The 19,500-nt window shown below is 38.8% G+C and overlaps 2 protein-coding genes across 2 annotated transcripts in view; one reads left to right on the forward strand and one right to left on the reverse strand.

Moving 5' to 3' along the window:
• Nucleotides 1-8,554, forward strand: part of LOC114160119 (myosin-11-like) — a 29,123-nt gene extending 20,569 nt beyond the window's left edge. The window contains 10 exon segments of the mRNA XM_028042549.1: nucleotides 247-459; nucleotides 531-743; nucleotides 1,529-1,690; nucleotides 1,776-1,904; nucleotides 2,019-2,107; nucleotides 2,612-2,735; nucleotides 2,808-3,016; nucleotides 3,797-3,905; nucleotides 4,000-4,172; nucleotides 5,122-8,554. Of these exon segments, the coding sequence (XP_027898350.1) occupies nucleotides 247-459; nucleotides 531-743; nucleotides 1,529-1,690; nucleotides 1,776-1,904; nucleotides 2,019-2,107; nucleotides 2,612-2,735; nucleotides 2,808-3,016; nucleotides 3,797-3,905; nucleotides 4,000-4,172; nucleotides 5,122-5,332 (1,632 nt within the window). The 3' untranslated portion in view covers nucleotides 5,333-8,554.
• A 675-nt stretch (nucleotides 8,555-9,229) lies between these two features.
• Nucleotides 9,230-16,872, reverse strand: LOC114160118 (nuclear distribution protein nudE homolog 1-like). The gene is made up of 9 exons (XM_028042548.1): nucleotides 16,721-16,872; nucleotides 14,834-14,955; nucleotides 13,112-13,265; nucleotides 11,274-11,422; nucleotides 10,926-11,062; nucleotides 10,098-10,322; nucleotides 9,934-10,019; nucleotides 9,642-9,787; nucleotides 9,230-9,577 (listed from the first exon to the last, which is right to left on the reverse strand). The coding sequence occupies exons 2-9, from the start codon at nucleotides 14,917-14,919 to the stop codon at nucleotides 9,529-9,531; spliced, it is 1,032 nt and encodes a 343-aa protein (XP_027898349.1). The 5' UTR covers nucleotides 14,920-14,955; nucleotides 16,721-16,872; the 3' UTR covers nucleotides 9,230-9,528.
• Nucleotides 16,873-19,500: the final 2,628 nt, after the last annotated feature.

The following is a 19,500-nucleotide window of genomic DNA, read 5'->3' on the forward strand; positions in this document are numbered from 1 at the left end:
AACATTACGTCATATTATGACTTTATCCTCTTGATTTTATTTTTAAGTGTTTCTCGTAGTGTGGTCCTAACACTGCATCAGCTTTTTATTTTTATCAGTGCTTTCTGCCGCCGCCGGCCCTTTAAGGATCTTCCTGACCTTGAATTGACCTGAAATGAAGTGATTTTGATTTTCTCCTTGAACGTCCCGACCTCCTGCAGTGAAACCAGAAAACTGTTGTTGTCGTGGGTCTCTGCTGTCCTGCAGATGCTGGCCGAGGAGCGGTCGGTGTCGGCCCGCTTTGCGGAGGAGCGCGACCGGGCGGAGGCGGAGGCGAGGGAGAAGGAGACCCGGGTGCTGGCCCTGAGCCGGGCGCTGGAGGAGAAGCAGGCCGTCCTGGAGGAGGCCGAGAAGGCCGCCAAGGCCCTGCGGGCCGACATGGAGGACCTCATCAGCTCCAAGGACGACGCGGGGAAGAGCGTAAGACGGAAACCCGCAAGAAACGTCGACCCGGGTGAAGCGGGTGGAGCTGACCTCTGACCCTCCGCCAGGTTCACGAGCTGGAGAAGGCCAAGCGCGGGCTGGAGGCCTTCGTGGAGGAGATGAGGACGCAGATGGAGGAGCTGGAAGACGAGCTGCAGGTGGCGGAGGACGCCAAGCTGCGTCTGGAGGTCAACAGCCAGGCGCTGCGGGCGCAGCATGAGCGCGAGCTGCAGGCCCGAGACGAAATGGGCGAGGAGAAGAGGAAGCAGCTCCTCCGTCAGGTCGGAGCATCCAGCCTTTTATTCATCTGCATTTTAACTTGGAGCCAGCATTTTATAGACGATTAATCAAATTAATCGTGATTAATCTAAACTAATTTTAGTTATCAATTAAACTGGAATATACAGATTTTAAAAATGTCCATTTGCTGAGAAAAGGGCAGTAATTAAGACATAACTGCAAAAATATATACTTTTTGTATTTAATATAAAAAAAACTTATTTGTCTTTATTTTGTTCAACCAAGGATTCTTCACATGACATTTTAACTTTCATCTTTTTAAATTCTGTTTAAAAAAATCTCAATTTAAGCACCTTTTGCTATGCATTTCTTAATCAAAAACATAACTACAGATTAGTAGATAGTATTTTTCTTTTGCTAGAAAATATTAGTTACAATAAATAAATTACATTTTAAGTTATAACTAATATTTTCTAGATGATTGATCAAATTAATTATGATTAATCGATTGTTGAAATAATCGGCGTACGTAATTTTTTAAAAATTATTTTATTTGAAGGTGATTTATTATTATTTTATTACATTACTTTTTATTTATATATAGGTATATATAACATTTTAAATGCTATGTTTAATGTTATGTTTCCCCGCTAAAAAACTTATTATATTTTATTTTATTTTTTTCTGAACATTTGTAGTTTTCTCTTCTGATCTTTTGTTTTGTGGAAAATATTTCTTCCTCATCTTCAGTTCAAACTGGCTGATGGATATAATGTTGGGATAAAGAAGAACATGAATTTTGTTGGGTGTGATTTTACCTGTTCAGGTGCGGGAGCTGGAGGCGGAGCTTGAGGAGGAGAGGAAGCAGCGAGGTCAGGCGTCCGGCGCCAGGAAGAAGCTTGAAGGTGAGCTGAAGGACATGGAGGAGCATCTGGACGCCACCAGCAGGGGGCGCGACGAGGCGCAGAAGCAGCTCCGCAAAGTCCAGGTCTGCAGCCGCCGCTCGCTTCTCCACCACAACACAGATTCACTCGTTCATCCGGTGATGATGACGATGGCCGCTCTGCTCTCAGGGGCAGATGAAGGACCTCCAGAGGGAGCTGGACGACTCCAGAGCCGCCCAGAAGGAGGCGCTGTCCTCGGCCAGGGAGTCAGAGCGCAGAGCCAAGATGGCAGAGGCGGAAATCCTCCAGCTGCACGAGGTCCAGAAATTCACCAGAAGCAGCTTCCTGTTTAAACCGGTTTCCGTTAAACTGGTTTCTGTTTAAACTGGTTTCTGTGGACGAGTTTCTGACGTTTTCTCCTGGTCCGTCCAGCTGCTGGCCGCGGCAGAGAGAGGCAGGAAGCAGGTGGAGACGGAGAGGGACGAGCTGTCCGAGGAGCTGGCCAGCAACTCCTCTGGGAGGTCAGTTTATGCCCCTATGGAGCTCAATTGGAGCCAAAAAATTTGTTAGAAAAATAAACAAATAAATTCTGAAAAAAACTTCAAAACTAGTTTTCAGAGAGAAGGCTTTTTGAAACTTAAAAATGTTCAGAAGCTGAAAAATAAGATTAAAATGGGGGAAAAAAGACTTTAATCTGAAAAGAAAATTTTAAACTGAAAGCCAATTATGAAAACTGAATACTAAAATATACAAAACTACTTTTCAAATTCAAGGTTTTTTTCTGTTTCCATATTTTTATGAGCTTTTTTTTTAACAAACTGGCCCTAATTTTGCTCCATATTCATTCATATTGTTTCTCCCACATTTTCTTCAAATAAAAATTAAAATAAATTTAGATTACCATGATGGTTCGTGATAAACTAAATGATGTCATGGTGGAGCCTGTTTGCCCAGGGCCCCAACCAGGCCAGGACCGCCCTTGGTCATTCTCACCACCTGTACGTGTCACTTCCTGTCCCTCTCAGGTCGATGCAGTCGGACGAAAAGCGCCGCCTGGAAACGAAGCTGTGTCAGCTGGAGGAGGAGCTGGAGGAGGAGCAGGCCAACATGGAGAACCTGACCGAGCGTCTGAGGAAGAGCCAGCAGCTGGTAGCACCGCCGCCGCTCCCTCCACTGTCAGGTGACGCAGGCGCCGCCTGACCCGCCGGTTCGCTTTTCCAGGTGGAGCAGCTGGGGGCGGAGCTGGTGGCGGAGAGGGCGTCGTCTCAGAGCAGAGAGGGAAGCCGGCAGCAGCTGGAGAGGCAGAACCGGGAGCTGAAGGCCAAACTGCAGGAGGCGGAGAGCCAGAGCCGCTCCAGGCTGAAGGCCACTAGCGCCGCCCTGGAGGCCAAGCTGAGGGAGGCCGAGGAGCAGCTGGAGGCCGAGAGCAGGTAGCGCTGGGGTCAAAAGGTGACATACACGAAGTAACAAGATGGAGGCAAAGTTAGCTGCAGGCTGGATATTTGTGGTTGATCTTCTCTCACTCAGTGTTTCACTCAGTAAATATCTGAACCAAAAACTGTCGAAAAACAAATACAAATTTAGATTTTTGTTTTCATTTTTAAAACTATTTTTCTCATTTATTTTTAGGTTTCTAATTTTTTTTTCTGGTTTAAAATTTTAAAAAAAAATGTTTTTCAGTTTATTTTATTTTTCAGTTTTAAAATTTTTACATTTGATATTTTTCTCCTTCAATCGTTTTTCAATTTAAAAATTATTTTTCAATTTACATTTTTTGTATAAAAGAAAGTCTCAGTTTCAAATATTTTTCAATTAAAATTATTTTTTTAGATTAAAAATATTTTTTAGTTTTAAAATATAGTTTTCAAATATTTTTTCTGTATTTTATTTAGTTTTAAAATTATTTTTAATTATTTTTTTATTTCAAATGAATAAAAAACATTCAACTGTTTACCCCCAATTCTTTGGTGCTAAATAAAATATAAAAAAGAAATGAAAACTTAAAAAAGAAAATTGAAAAAAAACCAATTATTATCGAGTCTTTTTTCAGTTTCTATTTTACTTTTACTTTTTTTTTTTTTTTACAAACTTCATAGCCCCGATTGAGCTCCATACAGGAGCAGAGAGTCGTAGTTAAGCTATAAAATATGAGCCAGGTGACGCCAACATCCAACCTGAAACTAACTTCGTAGCGCTGTGAAAACTTCCAGGGAGCGTCAGGCCGCCGCCAAGAACCTGCGGCAGAAGGAGAAGAAGCTGAAGGACCTGAGCGTCCAGATCGAGGACGAGAGGAAGCAGGCGCAGCAATACAAGGACCAGGTAACCATGGCGACCTTCAGAGCCCCGCCCAAACGCCTGTCCCAGTCCGACCCCGGTTTAACCTCGGTTTGACCCCGGTCCGTCCCGCTTACAGATGGAGAAGAGCGGCGTCCGGGTGAAGCAGCTGAAGCTCCAGCTGGAGGAGGCGGAGGAGGAGGCGCAGCGCGTGGTGGCCGCCCGCAGGAAGCTGCAGCGCGAGCTGGACGAGGCAGGCGAGGCCAACGACACCCTCAGCAGGGAGGTGGCGGCGCTCAGGAGCAAACTGAGGTACAAGGTCACCCACAAGGTCACAGCCAACTAACACAGTCTGACATGTTGACTGATAACCAGAGGCGACCCCAAGTGGGGGCCAGAGAGGGCCATGGCCCCCAGAAAATCACTTCCAATTATTTCATAACAGGAGCCATGAAAATGAATAAATACACAGTGAAATAACTATAAATATTTTTATATATAAAAGATATCTTTAAAAGTACATTTTATTATTTAAATCCTTTATTTAAAAAGGTAGATTTAATTATTTCATAATTATCTACATATGTCATAATTTCATGATCTATTTATTTATTGATGTATTTAATTATTTAATGTATTTATTTTGTGAATAATGTATTTTAATGATGTTTTAATTAATTTATACACATATATATTTTATGGTATATTTAATTTTGTCATCACTAACCGTCCATGATAATACATAATTCTATATTTTTGGCTGGTCTGGCTCCTGCTAATAACTCTTCTTGTCAGTTAGGATCACCAGTTATTTCTGTTTAAATACAAGAATATTAAGAATTTAGTTTTTTAAGTTTCTTTAAATTCAAAGTTTTAACACATTTCCTAAAAATTAAACAAACAAAAACAAACAAGAGAAAATAAACTAAACATAAATTTAGTCGGGTCAAATGAAATATTTTCAGTACATTTTCAGATGAATATTTGTACAGATTAATGTTTTTGTTTTGTCTCTTAAAGGGTTTGGATTTTGATCATTTCAGATAATTTGTGAATTAAATTTTCATTTTCTGCCTCTCACGTCTTGCTGCTCCTGTTTCTCTGCTTCCTTCAGACATTACTAATCTTCTTAAACCTGGAAACAAAAGAGCATTAACTTCCTCCCCTTCCCTCTGCTTCAGTTTCTACGGGGCGCTTTAACCTTTCTCTTCCTGTGCTTCATCTTCTTCTCTCTTCCTGCTGCTGTGCGGCCGCCCCTCAGGCGTGGCGGAGGGGATCCGGCCTTCAACGCTTCTCGGATCAGCGGCGGTGGCGGCGGGATCAGGAGCGCCGCGGGTCTGAGCGGCGGTTCGACCCGGCGGGTCAAAGAAAACTCTCTGGATCTGCAGGAAGAGGAACGTCCCTCTCCGTCTCCTCCCACATGCTCCCCGGATGAACGCGATGAGGCGTACCCCTGCTGCCCTGACGAGTGAAACGACCCCACGCCTCATTTATTATTAAAATATATTTATACACTTTTCATTTCAAGATAATGTAGATTCATGTCAGCGTTGGAGTTTAGAAAATAGAAATTATTCTAACCGGAGTAAAAAATTTGTGACGCAAAATGAGAAAAAGATCATTTGAAATATGCCATAATATATTTATAGGTTGATAAAGAAAGCAAATAAAGATATTTTCTGATTATGAATTATCTAAATTTATTGGAAATAAACACATTTTAAAGTGTTATAGTGGAGCTGAGTGTGTTTTTGCAGTAATGGGGATGTAATTGTTCTGCCAGCAGAGGGTACAATTGGTAGAACTTAACCAGAATTTAATACTTAATAAACATTTGAAAAAAACTCAAACTTATAATTTTGATAAGTGGTGTCGATTAAGTTTTTTGGGTCATACAATAATCAGAGTACATGAGATGCTGATTTTTATAAAAAGTTATGGGGGAGGAAAAAATAATAATTTCATGTTTTATTCTAAATTTCCTCAATTTAATGTAAAATGGCAACTTTTTCTACTAAATCTGCTACTTTAGTTCATTTGCAAGATTTTAAAGTGAATCAAGACTAAAATAAAAAAGATGAGACGTTTCTGTCAGGCATGAGTTTTATTGCCTTTCTCAGAAACATCATAAGCAGCAGTGAAGGTAAAAAACAAAACATCACATTCATCCTGTGTTAGTAAACATACAGAAGAATAAAACACGTTTTCTTCAGTGAAGCTTAGATCCTGGAGCTGCAGATTTCTTCTTCTTCTCTCCCGTTAAACTCAATTAAAGTTGTAAAAATAGTAACAGATTTCTGGACGGATCAAAGGTTCTGGTTCAGACTCAACAGGAAAACCTGCGATATTAAACTTTGGTTCATCCTCTGAATTAATCAAGAACCTTTTTATTCCAACTCTGTGCTGCACTTCAAAACATTTTGCCACATGAACTACAAGCCTCAGTGGGTTTTGTTGGGACTTTATAAAACAGAACAACACAAAGTCTGAAAAGTGTGGTGTGCATTTATACATTTAGGTAAAATCCGGTCTAACCAGAAGTGGCCATCATCTGTGAATAATTAATATTTGTTCTATGAGGATTTCCCCAGCTTCATGAAAACAATCTGGAGAAATTTAAAGCAAAACTAAATGTTGACTCAGAGTTTGAATATAAAGGCGCAAAAATGTGCAAACCATAAATTACACTGCAAAAATGCTAAATCTAGGCAAGTATTTTGGCCTCGTTTCTAGGGAAAATATCTTATTGCACTGGAAATAAAACAAAACTAACTTATAATAATAGGAGCTTGTTTTAAGTCAATTCATTATTATTGATGGAGTTCTGGTTTCATTGGCAGATTATTTCACTTATTGTGTGGGAAAATGTTTTTGTAAGTGAAATAATATGTAGTAGTACATATTTATGGAAAAACTAGCACTTTTTTCATCAATATTAATGAATTATTGACTTACAACAAGCCCATACATCTCGCTGAAACTCAGTTTACTAAGATATTTGCATGAGAAACTAGACAAAAACTACTTGGTGAGATTTTGTGTTTTGTCTTAATTTATAAATATGTCCTACTTTGTGCTGATCTGATCTTATTAAAATTCATGTCGATATGAATCAAACTGCAGTAATACCTTTGCGCGGCTCATTGTAGATTATTTTTCCTGCCTGACTCGTCTCATTCAGCTCAACACTCGATCCTTCAGGGTGCCAATAAAAACTCACTAACAGGATCTTCCTCTGGAAAACAGTGTCTGCTTATTTAAAACATCTATGATTGTTTTTGTAATTTCTCGTAAAATAGGCGCTTTGTTGCTCCATCAGCAGAATCGGATTTTGTTTAATTTTTAATAAAACTGCATCTTTTTCAGTTTCCTTCTAAAAATCCCAATAAATATGACTCTGAATCAAATCCGTTTTAAAGTAAATAATACCTTAATATTGATAAAAAAAAGTTCTAGCTCCGCTGGCAAATTATTTCACTTACATCAAGACAGTTTTCTCCAGTTAAAATTGAAATAATCTGTGATTGGAAATAGTTATTTTTCCATCAATATCAAGAAATCAGACTTCAAACAAGCTCCTTTATCTTGCTAAAAAGCTACTTGTAAGTTTAGTTTGTCTTATTTCGAGTGCACTAAGATATTTGCACTAGATCAAAATCAAAAACTACTTTGTGTGTTTTTGCAGTGCAGCAGCTCTGTAACTGAAACCCGACCCTGAAAAGGGGAACGTTTGCCTCGGGCGGTTCGGCCCGTTTGTGTTGTTCTGTGGACAGTGGAGGGCGTGGAGCTGAAGGTTCACGGCGCTTTGCGGACGGGAGCGCCGAGACGATGTGAAACTTTTCGGACGGTGTGAAACTGGAAGCTCTGCTGTCATATTTCAGAGTTTAAAGGGTGAATTCATTTGTTTATAACACAAACGGCTCAAACATGAAGGCTTTAATCGTTTAGTCTAGGTTTTAACTATAATCTAAACTATTGTTATGCTCCAATTTCCCCTTCAAAAGTACGATGTGCATCAGAAAAGAAGCATTTTATTTTCTTTTGTCCAGTGTCTGCTTTACCAGTTTCCACAAACTGGGAACTTCAGGATGGTTCTACATCCTGTTGTGGCCAAATTAGCTAAATTTCCTCCGAGTCTTTGTGCTTCCTAATACACTAAACATCAACATCCGTTACAAATCTTTACAGTAAATAATTCACACATTCACAGTCAAGGAAAAATGTCTATACTACCTATAGGTTTTACACAGCAAGTATTTATAATCTTTTTTAAAGTGTATTTCTCGCTACTGAAAAGTGCTTGACCAGAGAAAAGGTGGGAATCACCATGGCAACCAGAGAAAAGGTGGGAATCACCATGGCAACCAGAGAAAAGGTGGGAATCATGGTAGTGAGTATAGAGAGCCCGGAGGAATTTAACATGACAGTTACAAGAAAATAAAATTAAGATGGTTGAAATCAGCCAATCACAGATTGGGATACTATTTGAGATGTGCCTTAAAAAAGTGCCTGGTAAATGTTGCTATGGCAACTGGACAAAGAAAAGGTGGTCATTAAAATCACCACAGCAACCATTAAAATGAGGGAAACACTATCTTATTTAAGACACCTTTAAACGTGTATTATTTTCTCCCGTTACACCAGATTCAAAAAAGGAAAAATGGGAAAATTACCATGGCAACTAGGACAAAAAATAAAAGGAAAAAGTCACAAGAGCGCCCATAAAAAACAACAAACGGTCAAAATTCTGATGACTGAAACAAAAGCTCCAAGAACTTCACCACAAAGGCCAGTAAGCACAGCCATTCAGCATTCAGCACTAAAAGAAAATAATGGCAGAAAAGAGCCAATCACAAGCTGGGATATGTTTTTTTATGTTAGTGTAAAAAAAAAAAAAAGAAAGGGAATGTTGCTATGGCAACTAGGTAAGAAATAGTGGCAGAGAACCAACAAAAAAAATCCAGAAATTACCGTGGCAACCACATTAAAAATAATAAAAAAATTCATCATAAAGTAAACATAACAAACCAAAAAAGGTGGGAATCGCTATAGCAACCACTATGTATCTCAGCTAAAGTGATTGACGAACGATTCTTCTCAAACCCGTTTTTTTTTCAGTAAGCTTCCTGAAGGCACAAGTTGATGCAACACACAGCTGTGCTCCAGGTGTGCGTTCCCATCTATAATTATACATCTAGATCAAAAAGCATAAACGCCCCCTCAGGACGAATAATGAGAAAACTCTAACTACAGACCATCAGGTGTTAGCTAGCAAACCGGAAAGCATGTGACTTGCTTCCACTTACTTTGAATGGACCAAAGTAAGGTGAACAGAAAAACGTCTCCTCCTAAAATTCAAACATCAGAAGCAAACTTTCACTGTTTTAATCAACTAATGAATTTAGCTTCTCATTGAGTCTGAACACATAAAAATATGTCTTCAAATCCAGACTCAGGGAGTCGGAACAAAAAGTCCAGAACGGACGTTCAAGACAAGTGCAAGTGCTGAACAGGAAGTCCTGATAAAAGACCAACTAAACCTCCAGCGTCTCCATCCGTTTAGCCTCAGCTGCTCGGTGTCAGTGCGGTCCGTCAGGTACCAACCGAGTCCAGGTGAGGTTTGGACCATCCTGACCCGCTAAGAGGAGACGGAGAGGTCCGGTCGGGTTCACAGCAGCAGCTTGGATCCTGCACCAAAGTCCAGCCTCTTCACGAGACTGGAGGAACAGGAGAGTTAGCGGTTAGCTGTGGATGTAAATAACCCTCCCCAGAGCTGCTCACCCCTTGTTGTAGAGGCCGTTGGTGGGATGGGGCTCTGATGGGTTGCTCTGGGCCGGCGCTGATCCAGATCCTCCGCTGTGGCGTCTGCGATTCGCCGTCTGCTCGTTGACGTAATTCCGACAGGACGCTAGCTTCGACTCCAGGCTCTGGGAAGGAAACGGTGAGGTTTCTCAGTAACCAGGAAGTTTTAGCTCAGGTGAGTTCTGCTGCAGGACAACGACCCAAAGAACAGCAGGAAGTCCAGCTGGAGATCAAGCGGCGCTGTCAAAATCTGTCCCACGTTGGATCTTACCCCGACTTTCTTCAGCAGCTCACTGACGATGTTCAGAGCAGAGATTCTCGCCGACGTGGTGAGAGGAATCGCAGAGATGCTTTCAGCTGAGAAACAAACCAACTGGTGAAAATATGGACAGAAAATAAATCCAGCTCTAATAAAAGCTAAACTCTCAGTCTGACCTCTGCTGACGGAGGGCGGTGGCGTGCTGATGTCCTCAGAGGAGGCTACAGGTCTGGGTGGAGCCGAGGTTTTATCCTCCATCCTACTGTCTGGGGGGGTGAGGGGCGGGGTCGGCAACCCCGCCGACGACGAAGAGGACGAAGGCTCTTTGACGGAGCTGCTGATGGAAGGCTTCCTGTCCTGCACCTGCTGTTTCTGCTGCACAGCAAGCTCCTGCCGAAGGTCTGTCTCACACACACACACACACACACACACACAATCAAAAACATTTAAAACTATTTCTGTTCTTTGCAAAACAGCAGTGAGAATCCTAATCTGCTGAATGAACCCACCAGAAGATGCTGAGAGAGCGAAATAAAGTTAAAGAGAGTCAAGGACAGAGAGAGAGAAAGAAAGAAAGAAAGAAAGAAGGACTGGGTTGAAGAGAGCTGAGGAGAAAGACAGAGAAAGACAGAGATGAAGAAAGAGGAAAAACCTGAAGGGAGCTGAAGACAAAGAAAGAGATAAAAAGAGAAGAGCAGGGCTAAAAAAAAACTGGAGAGAAAGAATTGAAGGGAGCTGAAGGGAACGATAAAACAGAAGTCAGCTGAGGAGAGACAGAGCTGAAGACAGCTCAAGAAAGAGCATTTTTGAGACAGAGCCCTTAAGAACATGTTCAACATGTCTTTATGTTAGACACATGAAGAGAGACAGAGCTGAAGACAGAGACGGCTGAACATTTTGATATCCAAATTACTGAAATCAGATGAAGTAGCTAAACGCAGAGAAGCGTACACCCAGAGAATGCATCCTCACTAAAATAAAAACTGACTTCCTCAGAACTTCACCTCTCGCTTCGTCCTTCAGCCTCTGAACCGACTCCAAGAGATTCTCCTTCTCGTCCAGCTCGCTCTCCAGGAAGGCGTTCCTCTCTATGACGTGGTTCATCCGCTGCTCAAAGTCCTCCAGAGACATGATGGTCGCTCTAGAAAACAGAAGAACTTCTCCTTTATTTAACAAGCGTTTAGTACAGACAGAGCTGAAGACAGAGATGGAAGCTCAAGGAAGAGAAACAGGGCAGCAGACAGCTGAATGGAGAGAAAGGGATGAAGATAAATGAGAGAGACTGAGCTGAAGACAGCTGAAGAGCGAGTTTGAAACGTCTCAGTGCTTTAGCTAGGTGTCAACCTGCTGACCTCTTGGCCCTCTCCAGGTCGTCGTTGGCCTGTTCCAGCTCCCTGATGTACTTGTGGAGCTGATCTCTGACGGCCGCGGTTTCGGCCAGGTCTCCCTCCAGGTTGGAGATCTGTCGGCACGCCTCAGAGTGATGTGTCTCGTACTTGTCCTGAATTTGGCAAAAAACAGAAGCAGAAAGAAAGACCAGAGTCAGATGATGACTTAGCAGATTTACACGCCGGTTCCACAGAAAGTCACACATCAAACGAATGAGCCGCTTCAGGATTGAGTAAAGCAGCGTGAAGCTTCAACATGTCAGAGATTCCTGGAGATAAGAACGGCTGCTGCTCCGATAACATCAAGTTTTGATCCAAAAGCCTCAACCAAAAGCAAAAAATTAGACATTTTAAAAACCTACTGTGGTCTAGAGAGCAATACAAATATTTTAACTGTGAAAAAAATAAACATGATTATAAAACCGGCAGCTCCTTTTACGTAATGTCACTTTATAAGAACAGGATCTTCTAAAAGAGCAGAAAAACAGCCAGGAGGTGTTTCTGATCCTGAGTGTGGGATCAGATTCTACGGAGCTAAATTGGGGCAGTAAAGTTTGTGCAAAAGAACAAAAAATTAAAACTAAGAAAAAAAGATTTGAAACAAAAAATCTGTAACAGAAAAACACCTTCAATCTGAATAGTAGTTTCGCATCTTTGTTTTCAGTGTCAAATCTTTTTTAAGTTTCAAAATAATTTAAATTTTCAAATGTCTCAGATTTACTTATCACTCTGAAATTTTAATGTCAACGTAACGAAAAAAGGAAAATTGAAAATGCTTCATTTTCAGCTTTTAAATGAGTCGGCAGCAATCAGCTGCAGCTTTTGCTCTTCTGAGCCGGTTTGTAGGTGCAGCGCTCCACACTGCTCAGCTTTTCCTACTTTGTGGCATTTTCTGACCATTTTGTACAGAAAACCCAAAATTCTGCAGGCAACTGTTTGGACAGCTCAGTGGCAGCATAAGGGGGCCTTGGACTCAATTTCTTGATCCAGATTTATAAAAATGTAATTTTGATGAGTCATAATTTTAATTCTCGATATCCTGGGTTGTGATTGCGGTGTGTGACACTTCAAATCACAAATCCACTGACGTCATCCGAACATCTAGAAAGACGTTTTGACTCATCAAATTGAAGATGCATCCAATTATCAGCCAGGATAGTCAAAACTCATTTTAATTTTAATTATATAGTCAGAAGAAAATAATTACATGTTGAATTGGCCTGCCATACACAGGTTTTGCATTTTGGTACTTAATAGTGATGACATCATGAAATCTGCTTTCATAGAGACAAAACTCCTGGACTTCCTGTTTGTTTGCTGTAACTGTGTGGTTAGTGTGTGTTTGGCTTTCTGCAACCATATGAACAATAAAGTCACACATTAACCTGTTCACTTTTTAAACTTTTGATCAAAACCCAGAGCTCTGTTTACAGCAAACACGAGTTCAACCTGAACATATTTCCTAATAAAGCAGCAGCTGCCGCTCTGGGGCGATTATAAACCAATAAAATCAGAAGAGTCGTCGCTGCTCAGCACTGCCATCGCCTCCAGACACAGAGAGGAGGAGGAGGAGCAGCCGTCAGCTGCCTCTTCATCCCTGAATCGATGCTCTGTGAAGGCTGCTCTGTGCTCGGATAAGACAACCAGAGAAACAAATTCACTGCAGGGAGACCTATTATCAGCTGACGGATATGAAAATTCCCAGTTTGAACCGATTCACTCGGCGGTCAGTTGGTTTCATGCAAATTAATGCAACTCCTGCAGGCGTATGCATGTCTGCCGAACCCTCCATGTCTGACTACCTTGTAGTTCTCCAGCTCCATGCGCAGACGGTTGTTGGCTGAGAGAAGCTCCCGGTTCCTGGTGTCCAGCTGCTTCAGCTCCGTCTCCAGCTCCACCTCGTAGTCCCGACTCATCTGCTGAAACTCCTGCAGCTCCTCCTGCGCTTCCACCGCACTGAGAACACAAGACAAAAACATCCAAAGTGTTCAGGTTGGGTTTCATTAAACAACAGGACAGACGTGGCTTTAAACTCCTCAAACATATTAGTGCAAAAAACATAAAGGTGTTTTCACAGTCAAAGTGTCATAATCAGAACTCATTACAAACACATAAAAATCCTGACAGATTGGATATTTTTACACACATAAGTTAATATTTTGTGACAAAATATCTAAACATCACAAAGGTGAGGATACAACCTCGTCACAATCAGAGAGAAAGAGGAGCAAACAGTCGGCGTTCTCTTTTCTGCCGGCAGCCATATTGTGAATGGCAATCGTCATGGAAACCGATAAAATCAATAAAGGAAACTACTTTTACAAAATAAAGGGTTCCAAGATTATGTACAATAACTTTTTATTAATTGCTTCGAGAAAAAAAAAGTTTTCTTCGGCGTCAAAATAATTTACCTTAATGTACATTTTAAAAATTATTTATTTGTTACTGTTATAATTATTGTTAAAAATAATAAAAAAATATTAATAATAATAGTAAAGAAAATGTGTTAATGTTAATAGAAATCTATTTTTATTACTTTTTTGGAAGTAGTAGTAATGTTATTTCTATTGTATAGTAGTAGTATTAATAGTATTTTATTATTTTATAATAACAATAATCAGGCCTGAAACAATCAGATTAATTGTTATGAATCGATTATTGAAATAACTGTCAACTAATTTAGTAATCAATAAGTTATTAACTGGAGTATGCAGACTCAAAACAGGCCTTTTGCTGGAAGAACATATTCAGAGCAGCAATTAAGTTGAAACTGTACAAAAATACAAACATTTTGGATTTAAGATAAAAAATAAAAATAAAAAAACGTAAACCTGTTCTACCCAAAACTTCTCAGATGGCAGTTTCACCTTCACCTGGTTCAAATTCTGCAAACAAAATCCTTTGATTCAAATGATCAAGCATTCACTAAAGAAATCTGTTTACATTTTAGACAATAAAATGTTTATTTTCATATTTAAAAAGGAACATATGGATTTGTTTATTTGCTTTCAATTTAATATCATTTATTAATAATTTGCACCGAAAACATCCTGTGGCTGTAACTAAATTCAGACTTGGACATGACAATTTAATAAACTTAGAAAAAATAAAACTAAATTGAACAAAATCAAATCTAGAAAAAGATGATCAATGTGAAAATGTGGGACACAGTTTGTTGTTGCTTTTTTAAATATGGCAAAACTGCCAGACCCGTTTTTTGTTTCAACTCTACAATAATTGTCTACAGAAATCCGATTGATATAATAATTGTCAAGATATAATAATAGTTTATTATCTAATTAGCAGGTTAAAAAAAAAAGCAAAATAGTTTTTGTGAATACAATTATAGAGAAAAATACTAAAACTTTAGTTCCAACTTGACATTTATGGCCCATAAATACAAAAAGTTTGGACATTCTGGATTCAAAGAAAAGGTAAAGCTGTATGTTCACTGTTTTGTAAATTACGATGCTTCCAGATTAGATAAGGAAGCGGTTGGAGTAAAAGATAAAGAGCTAACGAACATCTGCTGGTGCCGGGCCGCCTCCTCCTTCCAGTGCTCCAGTTCTTCCTCCACGGATCCAAACTGAGGCGCGTCCTGGTCCCCCATCTCCAGCGCGGTCACGGCTCAGCGGGCTCTTTGGTCCTGCACCGACACACAGAAACAGAAACACACCCCTTACTGTTGGTCAACCATTTATGGTTTCTGTATCCTGGAACAGTCAAACAAATAACATTTAATACAACCAACTGCCTTCAGAAGTTACCTAATTAGTGTATAATTGGATTTCTTTAAATGAGCATGATTCATATGTAGAAAATGTTAAGAAAAGCAAAAGTTCTTACAGGGCTGAAATTATTAAATTGTGCTAAATCAATTATGTAAATAATAAATAATCGATTAATCAAATACTAATTAGGAAACGCTTAATCGTTAACTGCAGTATACAAACTCAGAAAAAGAAGTAATTTGCAGAAAGAACACACAGAGCACTAATCAGGCCAAACCTGTGAAGAAAAATATAGAAATTTTGCATTTAAAATATTTCTTTTGTAAATATGTTCTACCCAGAGCTGCTCAAGTGGCAGTTTTAGCTTCACATAGTTTAAACTCTAAAAAATAGATAAAAAAAGAAAAAGAGAGCTGAGTTTTCAGCATGTCGATGCTAGAAGTACTGCATTTTAGACAATAAAATGTTTACATTCTTATTTAAAAAAAGAGATTTAATTATTTTCTAATTAGCATCTTTTAAACAAAATAATCTGCAGAATGAACTCTTTTTTTAAATCCGACTCATCATCTTACAAAACATTTATTTGATTAAATGTGGTCATGTTTGAGAAACATAACTAAAAATACATACATTTTAAGTAAGTATCAAAGTGTAGAGTGATGGTTTTATACAAAACCGGAACACAAAAATATGTTTTTGTTAATTTGCCAAAACATTTTTTATAAAAATAAAATAAACATTGTTTTGAAATCAATATTAATTCGTGTAATGGAGTAGAAACACTACAATGTATACTTCCAAATACTAAATTATGAATTAATTAGATGTGATGTAAATGTTAAAATGTGACAATTTAGTATTATACATGTTGGGAAAAATAAATCAATAGTTATTTTGTATACAATTTCATCTTGTTTGAATATTTTAAGTATTAAAAGGCATTTAACTTAATTTTTTATAATCGTTATTTTCATTTTGCCCCAGTATTTTCTTATTTTTGTACGTAAATGAAATACATAACTGATGATGTAATATTCTTGTATTAGTAGCAAACTAGTGAAGGTTTGTGTTTGTCTGTAACCGAAAACAGATCATTTTTAGTAAATTTGTCTCATTTTTGCCTGGTATTATCAGCAAAAGATCATTTCATTAACTATTCATACGTGGCTATTCATTTACGGGTTAAGAAAACACCAAAACAAACCTGGAATGTTTTGACAACCAAACTTTCTGTCATTGTGGAACATTTATTACTTATTTACATTTGAGTCAAACAAACAGAGTTCCACTACAAAGACTGACCCGAGGGTCTGAAAAACGGAACTAACAGAAGACCGAGCTAAACATAACTTCACACCTAGCCTGTTGTTTATGGTAACTAACCCAAACTCTTAGAGATGTGCTTAAAGCCCGAGTATTATCTATAAAACTATGGAAAGTATAACAGAAAAGTTGAAGGAGTAAAACTAAAGTTACCGCTAGCTGATTCGGCTAACGGAGTTTAACCGTTTAAATCCCAGCTCAGACCAACATTTGACCCGTTTGCCTCTTAAACTCTTCCTTATCAAACTAAACTTCACCCCAACCCTTCTAGAAAAGTCATTTTCACTATAAACTAAGAGTTAGGGAAAACTTTCGCACAATTCGATGGAATTAGACAAATTTAAAAGGACTTGCCTTGAGTTGGAAGTCAGAAAGTTACTCGCCGCTTCGGGAAGGCGTCGAACAATAAAATTTGCCATTCATTTTGTCAACGTCAACTGGCCAATAACAAATTAGATGACGTTCTTGTTGTTTGTCGCTATTGGACGCGTTTCTGTCAATCACAGCAATTGGGCGAGCTGCAAGGGTGACAGTCCAATCAGAGTGGTGGGAATAGACAGAGCATTAATTCACACAGAAATTTCGACGGATTGCCACACGGTGGTGCTGCTTTTACGTGTAGTAGGAAAACGTGTAAACAGTACTTGGAAAAATGTTCGCTATGTTTCTAGAAATCAAAAAATATATATATTCAAAATGAAATAAAAACAAAAGCAAAGAAGCTTAATTCCAAATAACTAAAATGAAATGACGTCAGACTTAAATAGTGCTTCATTAGAACACTCAAACAAGCTTTTACGTGAAATCAATCATTTATTTTAAACTATTTTAAAACAGTGTCTTCTTGGTGATCACCTAAGGTAATTAATTGAGATAGTTATGGTATTAGGTTTGGATATTCCAAGGAGTTGAACTATTGATACTGGTGGAAAATTGCCCTAGCTCTTTATGGGTTGAAAGTGCTTTTTGCACTGGAATAATACTTTATTATTTTTCCAGCATTTCTTATTATGTTGTCTCAGTTTGAGCTTCAAACAGAATTTAGTTATTTGAACATTTCACCACTTTCTTACTAAATTTGTAACATTAATTTCAAATAATTGAACTGGGCACAAACTTAAAGTTTGTTGACACAGTTCTCATGTTTTCAGTCGGTTTGCGTTCATTGCTGGTGGATTTTACAAATTGGATGGTATAATAAAGAACAACTTCCTCAAAATTGTTAATTTTTCCCTTAAATTGACTCCTGGATGGTTGAAACAGCAGTGCAGTTGAGTATTGAGTGGATGATGATCCTAAAATATAGTCCGACTGGTTTTGGAATACATAAGCTACACATATCTTAAGCAGTATCAACACTATTAATCAGCGGAGAGTTTATAATAGCAGAGGTTGTACCAAGAAATCAAGAAACTAAAAAAAAAAGTTCTATATGTAGTTCTGGAAGCTTAGACAAATAATAGTAAGTGTACATTGTATAATATCCACAATAAATTGAGACTAATGTATCCAAGTCTGGCTTTAAAAAAACAGTATCTTTGATTCTGATTGGAGATGTTCACTTCCTGTTGGTGGGTCAGAGGTGAATTTGGGTCAGCTGTGTCTTTTCCTGTGGGATTAGACGGGGGTATCTGATCCCAGATAATCCACATGAGCCATCACCACTCACAAATGCCAGTCCACCAGTCCTGTCCGTCGCTGCCTGCCTCATATCTGGGCTGCACGTTTTTAGCATTGAGTCAGTTCTTACAGTGGATTACAGGCATGAGTCCCTGACCTTCACCGATACCAAAGGGAAATCTTTTAAAGGCATTGTTCTGTAGGTCAATATGACACTATTTATATGTTTTGCAAGTGACCTCAATGCTAACATTTGGTTAGCTTGGCTTAGCTAGCAACATAACAAATTAATTAGTGACTGTCGTTTAAGGTTATACTGCAACTTTTAACATGATTTATTATATAAAAATACTTTCTTGATCCCAAGGGTAAATTAAATGTTATTGTAACTCATATTAATTAAAATTCTTCAAAGAGTTATTGTAGATAGTAATGGAAAGACCTCTTGTAGCAGTCTGTGCTGCAGTGAACTTGAAGAAGATTCTGACCGAAGACACTTTGTTTTCCCAAGACTGTCTCATGAAGAGGATGTAAGGGTTTTCCATGTCTGTTAAATTTCCTCCTTCTCTCTCTCCTCTATGCTTTCTTGCAAAATGACAATACAGGAATTCTGATTCTGATTTTGGATTTTCCCTCCTCCAAAAAAAACTAGTAACTGTCTATTACTATAATACACTTACTGTGTACTATATTAACATATTTAAGTTGTATTTTTTAAAGCAGCCCAGATGTTTCTCTGTGTTTCTACTATATACAGTATATTTGTATATATTTATTTTATTTAAATATATTTTTTTATTTATTTGCACTGGAATGAGAAAGATTACAATGTTTTGTTTTGCTTTTTTCAGTTTTGAGAGTTGCCATTTTTTAAACTTTGTGGCGCTCTCTAGCGCAATGACAGTAAAAACAAATTCTGAAAAAATAAACAGTAACCATGGTAAGCGTAACCATGACAACTGTAGAAATTCCATGTTGAGATACAAGAAAGCTCCTCCCCCTTTCTGAAGAGGCAGGTAACCATGGCGATTGCATAACTGGGCCGTTCACTCTGTGGCCTTAAATCCCCAGATTGAAGTGCAACAAGAACAGCTGACGAAGACGACGGCCTGTCCTGGACAGCTAGCCGCTTGTTGACATCGACACTTTTAACTTGTTACAGGATCAATTCCGCCATCTTGACAGCGTGAGAATCTACTTTCAGGTGGCTTAGCTCTGACACAATTTTATCAAATCTCATTGTGGCTAGAGTCGTGACATAACGCCTGGAGCTGGAAGCTGTTTGACTGCTTTATTGTTACAGGTTACAGTTTCCCTTTATTATGAAAAGGAGACAATGAGACAAAAAACAAAAACAAAAAAATACCCGTCCGATTTTTGTATGTTTTCCTTTCTGCTAGAATTCAGCAACAAAAAACAGTCTTTGAGTCTGGCTCAGGTAAGAACACAATAAGGTATATGGGTTGATGGCAACCAATCAGACGGTTCAAGTAATAAGGTAGAGTAGCTTCAGA

This window comes from Xiphophorus couchianus, chromosome 16, assembly GCF_001444195.1.
Source record: "Xiphophorus couchianus chromosome 16, X_couchianus-1.0, whole genome shotgun sequence".
Taxonomy (NCBI): domain Eukaryota; kingdom Metazoa; phylum Chordata; class Actinopteri; order Cyprinodontiformes; family Poeciliidae; genus Xiphophorus; species Xiphophorus couchianus.

Excerpts from the sequence above, each read along its gene's own strand:
- LOC114160118 (XM_028042548.1), bottom strand. The coding sequence starts at position 14,919 with ATGGGGGACCAGGACGCGCCTCAGTTTGGATCCGTGGAGGAAGAACTG. Across the intron at positions 11,423-13,111 it reads TGGAGCTGGAGAACTACAAG|GACAAGTACGAGACACATCA; the intron begins GTAGTCAGACAT and ends TGCCAAATTCAG. Across the intron at positions 11,063-11,273 it reads GACCTGGAGAGGGCCAAGAG|AGCGACCATCATGTCTCTGG; the intron begins GTCAGCAGGTTG and ends TCTGTTTTCTAG.